Source organism: Octopus bimaculoides, chromosome 13 (genome assembly GCF_001194135.2).
Source record: "Octopus bimaculoides isolate UCB-OBI-ISO-001 chromosome 13, ASM119413v2, whole genome shotgun sequence".
Lineage (NCBI taxonomy): Eukaryota > Metazoa > Mollusca > Cephalopoda > Octopoda > Octopodidae > Octopus > Octopus bimaculoides.
Window position 1 is genome coordinate 1477016 of NC_068993.1, and position 5996 is coordinate 1483011.

The 5996-nt window shown below is 33.3% G+C and overlaps 1 protein-coding gene across 4 annotated transcripts in view; it reads right to left on the reverse strand.

The window, feature by feature from the left end:
- LOC106868066 (dual specificity protein phosphatase 23) overlaps window positions 1–5996 on the reverse strand; it is a 50770-nt gene that overhangs the window by 38176 nt on the left and 6598 nt on the right. For all 4 annotated transcript variants that reach the window (XM_052972297.1, XM_014913177.2, XM_052972298.1 and 1 more), the window contains exon 2: window positions 2726–2874. In XM_052972297.1, coding sequence (XP_052828257.1) covers window positions 2726–2869 — 144 coding nt within the window. In that variant the 5' untranslated portion in view covers window positions 2870–2874. The remainder of the gene's footprint in view (window positions 1–2725; window positions 2875–5996) is intronic.

Genomic DNA, 5996 nt, shown 5'->3' on the forward strand with positions numbered 1-5996 from the left:
TATATATATATATATATATATATATATATATATATATGTATATATATGCATATGCATATTTTGTATGCATGTGTATGTGTGTAAGATTAACTTAGATATGTTTCAGCAAAAATTGTCAGTGCATTATTTAATGTACCATCCCCAGTTTTAAGATCGTGAGATTTGAGATTTAGCTGCTGTTTCTGGTCAGTCAAGCAAGAATGAAGAGACTCCCTCATCGATTGCTCATAATGGTGTCACAGCAGAACTGAGTGTGAGATAATTGTTGTTGTTGTTCTAAATGACGAGTGGAGTGGAGTGTGGAGTGGTGTGCTGGATGGCTCGATCTGTGGAGTGTGGAGTTGCAGAGCCGGAGAGGGGACAGTGTCAATCAGTTGAAACAAACATGATACTTTGGTGAGCAGTTATTGGTGTTTAGTGCCAGGTCACTCCTGTTCAAGATAATCTATGACCAAAGATGTTCTAGCAATAACCATTTCATAATGCCTATTTCTGGCCCAGTGTATCTAGGGCTACATTATTCAATGTGTCCTCCTTTTTAAGAAGGCAAAGAATGATTTCAAGGAGATTTGGGTGTTATTTCTAGCAAGTAAAGCAACCATGTAAGCTTATTCATGAATTAATAAAAGAATTTCATAAAAACATATCTTCTTTATAGTCTTTGAACAATATATAAATTTATATATAAATCTTGTTTAGAAATTGTAAAACCAATTAATGCTAACTCATTTCAAACATCTAAAATTACCATTAAATTAATTTAAAAAGATGCCACGACTAATCAGAATTAATCTAAATTATTTATGACAAAAGGACATTAATGAAACAGAAAGCTGTGTGTCGAAAACCTACCCAAACTCAACAGAATGAATAACTGACACGATTTTTCTAAATTATTATTATTGTAGCATTGAAATAACATAACATTTTTTTAAATAGTTTACTGCTTAAGAATACTTACAGAATACAAAAGGGGTTTTCAAATTATAAATTCTAAAATTCCAGAATAATTACAGTTTTCATATGTATATAGAAGCAATTAACAGCATCAATTAACAATTGTTGTTAATTCAGCAACAGTTGAAAGTGAGAATTACAACTCAGTCACATGATTCACCTCACAGTAGGGAAACAATAAACAACATGCATGAACAGTCGACACAAATCAATAGAGACATTATATAGAGCAGAGAACAGATGAATACATAAAGAAGAGTGTTGGGACGGATTAGAAAGTTGGATAAAATAAATAACATGTTGGCCAATATGCTGGTCATAATTCTGGCAGATCTTGGCAGCTTTTGGCATGGACTTCACTCTACAGCATCCAGATAAAGTCAATGAAACTGGTACCAGTAATATACTGGACAAACATCTCACTTGTAAACAGATACAGACACTGGATATTAGTGAGCAGTGTATATGTACCATTAGTATTTGATACTATACACCATGTATGCATGCATGTGTATATACACACACACACATACTTATACACACAAACACATATATAGAGGTTGAGATAGATAGACACACACACACACACACACATTCATACATACATAATGAACTCCACTGCTACTGTATGAATACTGACCTTTTTCCCAGACAAACTGAATCAATATTCCCACAAAATTATTTATACACAAACTGAGTAGGACAAGTGACCCACAAGTCTTTTACTCTTTTACTGGTTTCAATCAATAGACTACGGCCATGCTGGGGCACCATCTTAAAGTTTATTTAGTTGAATGAATCAACCCAAGTACTTGTTTTTTTAAATTTTTTTTAAGCCTGGTTCTTTTTCTATCAGACTCTTTTACTGAACTACTAAGTCACAGGGATGTAAACACACAGCTCCAGTCGTCAAGTGGTGGTGGGAGATTAACACAGACACACACACATGTATGTGTGTGAGTGTACGATGGGCTTCTTTTAGTTTCCATCTACCAAATCAGTTTCTTGACTTTATTTTATTGACTCAGAAAGGATGAAAAGCATATCTGACCTTGAAGGAGTTTGAATCCAGAATGTTAAGGACCAGAACAAGCACCACAAGGCATTTTGTCTGACACTCTAATGATTCAACCAATTTTTACACATATATATAAATGTATGCATGAAAATATATCGTTTAACATCCGCTTTCCATGCTAGCATGGGTTATATATATATATATATACATACATATATATATATGTGCCTGTACACACACACACAGTCTCTCACTCACTCACACACACACACACACACACACACACACACACACACACACACACACACACACACATGCATTAGAAATATTGGAACATTTAACAAATAATAGAAATTACAAATCTGTAGGAGTTAAAATATATTTCCAGTAAGAAATCAGTTAAAAACTATAAAAATATATAAATTATTTTAATGTTATGTAATTTAGAAATCAATAAAAATAATATGTTAATATTTGATAAGGAATTTTTTTGACTTGTTTTTTTATTACATGATTTAAAATCAAATTATTATTAATATTACATATTGTAGTCGATAATTATATATTACAGATGATAATTAAATAAATATAATAATCAATTACATAAATATGTTAATTACATATTACAATTGATTCGTTAAGCATGGTTCTATATTTATTTATTAGAAACAGTAAAAAAAACAAAAAACAAAAATTCTCAAATGATTTGAACCTCTGCTCAGTGTGTAACAATATAAAAACTATACATACATGTGACACATTCTGAATAACGTAGTAGGGCCGAGAAGCTGCTGGCCCTGCCCATAATCTCTGTGTTTCAGTCTGCTCCTGGGCAGGGCCGGTGGACCAGGCCCCTTGAATACGGCAGCGGCGCTGGTTTCCATCATAACTCATTCAAACTGAAAGAGAGAAAGAAATTTATATATATTATATATCTATACGTATAAGAGCATGTACAGAGTAAGGTAAAACAATAAGGTTATTGTAATTAATGAGATAACTGTGATTGTTGTGCTCCAGTATGGCCACACTTACTAGCTAGAACCAGTAAAAGTGTAACTGAATTAAAAACTTGAACAACATTTTATTATTATTAGAAAGGCGGTGAGCTGGCAGAAACATTAGCAAAGTGCTTAGAAGTATTTCTTCTGTTGCTATGTCCTGAGTTTAAATTCTACTGAGGTTGACTTTGCGTTTCATCCTTTTGGAGTTGATAAATTAAGCACCAGTGAAACACTGGGGTTGATGTAATCAACTAGTCCCCTCCCCACAAATTTCAGGCCTTGTGCCTTTAGTAGAAAGGATTATTATTATTATTATTATTATTAGACCTGTCTGAAAGGTTTGGAGACAGGCACTTTCCTATTTGACGAAGCCCTTATCAAATTCTTCAAATATCATTTGAAGAGGAAAATAGGATAGAGATGGTAGCGCTGCTTCCAAGTATCAAAAGGTGGATAAGTGTGTGTTCCAGTTGTTCCAGGCAAGATATATATGTTATCCCTATGGGACTTAGAAGGTTGACAACAGGAAGAGCATCCAGCCATAAAATACCATCTAATAAAAGTAACCATCTAAATAAAAGTAATAATTAAAGATTGTCATGGCAACAAGAAAGTTGTTTATCTCAGCTTCAGCAGGGAAAATGATCTTTAAATATTTGTAGTTGTCAAGGACAGACAACGAAAGCAAAGTAACAATTCCATTAACCACTTTGGTTAATGAAGATAATTATCAATAAATAATTTCCTGACAACCGAAATAAATGCTGACATATTTATAAAATCTGCAAAAAGAACAAATGGAAAAACAATGTCTGAATGATGAGAAAACATGAAGAAAATATAGAAATATCATCAAAAGAAGAGGAAATAATTATTTGCAGGAATTACTTTTCTGGAAAAGTACTTTCCATAACAATATTTGGTCTAATGTTATTTGATTGTTTAAGAAATTAAAGGTCTCATTAGTGGTGCTGTCTAATTTCTGCTCTCAAAACATTTTTATCAATCACTTATCTTTATTCTAAATCACCATTAGACACTAACAGTTATGAGGGAATATCTGTTATTGTTGTCCTTGACAACAACAAATGTTTAAAGAACACTTTTTTGGCTTCTGAAGCAGAGGTCAACAACCTTGTGGTGTCCACGACTGTGTTTAAACCTTTAACATTCGAACCAACCATATCCGGCCAAAATATTCTACATATTGAGTCATCCCATAAAAAATGCTGTTTTTTCAATTACATGAACTAAAAGTTGGAGGAGGACTCTACAATGTCACAAACAGCATCTGAAGAAATCCCAAAACTTCTTTCCACCTGACAGATGTGGGGTAGGGGTGGAGGTGGGGGTAGGGTACAATCTCACCTTGAGGAACATAGTTCCAGGTATCAGATCATTTCAAAGATTCTGCTGTTTCATCATCAGAGAAGGTCAATGTCTTGCATAGAATTCTGACCAAAAATACTTTGGATTCTTTTACATGAACACAAGGAGGAGGAGGAGGAGGAGAAGGAGAGATGGTGGCGGCAGGAATGGAGTGTAGCTGGCAGAATTGTTAGAATGTAGAAAGAAAGGCCTTGCAATATTCCTTCCAGCCAAGGCAGCGAGCTGGCAGAATCACTAGCATGCCGGGCGAAATGCTTTGTGGTATTTCGTCTGTCTTTACATTCTGAGTTCAAATTCTGCCGAGGTCGACTTTGCCTTGCATCCTTTTGGGGTTGATAAATTAAGTAAATTTTCCTTTTCCTCTTTTTGATTTGACCTGGAGAAAGAGCTGTGCCTATGGTCTTCAAAATCTCTCCAAGACTGATGGAATCGATTCCAATAACTGATGTCACTATTAGCAGCTGATGGAAGAGAACTAGTCCAAGAGGTGGATTAGAGGGAATACCAGAAGTCTTAACCCTTTCATTACCATATTTCTAAGGATATACATGGCCTTTGTTTAAATTAATTTTGAAAATAATAAAGAATTTCCTAAAATAACTTTGTCATTATTGAGCTAGCATTTGAAACATAAATTCCCATGAAATTTTAATAGAAGGTTTGCATCACAGAATCAGGGATTATCTCAGACAAGTGGGATCAAAAAGGATTAAGAAACAATTTACATTTATTTGGTTTAGGGTTCCTTGGACAAGTCTCTTCTACAATAGCTTTGTCAGTGAAATTTATTAGGAGGAAACAAAGTCAATATAAGAAATATTGTTAGAAAAAGACCTGGAGAAATTCTTTGTGTTTTAGTCAAATGTGAAAAAGAGTGAGAAACATAAAATACAACATTAAGATAGTAATTCTTAGAAATTCTTACCGATTGGCCTTAACCAAATTTCTAGAAAATTGGAAAAAAAAAAAAAAAAGAACTCCTGAAACTGCAACATTGAAGCAGTGAGAAAATGGCCAGCATTCTAAGACAACAGTGGATGTATTAAAAAAAGATAATGTTCCACCCTCATCGTAACAGTATTGTAGAAGATATAAATAATAGAGGAAATATAGAGATCACATGTGTGAAGCATGCCAAGAATTTTTCCTCTTCTATTTAGCAGTCACAACACATGGAGCTATTAATATAGGTTATTATTGACAAAATTGATTTTTGGGAAACATTTCTGTGAAATATTTTTTCACTGAAATTACAATGGACGTTGATAAAGTAATGTTTTCTTCCCCCTTTTTTTTTTTGCTTGTTTGTTTTTTTAAAACAACAGCAGCGTTTTTATGATTTTTATGTTACGTAACAGCTTTGCTCAAACAAGCAAACGGTTAAAACTTTATAGAGATTGATCACATAATTAGATTAGTGAAAATTAAACAAAAAAAAAAACATCTACTCTATTGATAATCAGATTTCAAACTAACTGATTAGTTGCATAAAGCATTTCTGGATAATTCTGAATTCACTAAATTTTACATTTATTCACATATTTTCATTAGGAACTTGAAGTCTGGGCTAAGCAAGGGTTTGACGTATATTTAATATCGACCATATGTAATGAGTCAGTTCAGAAGAG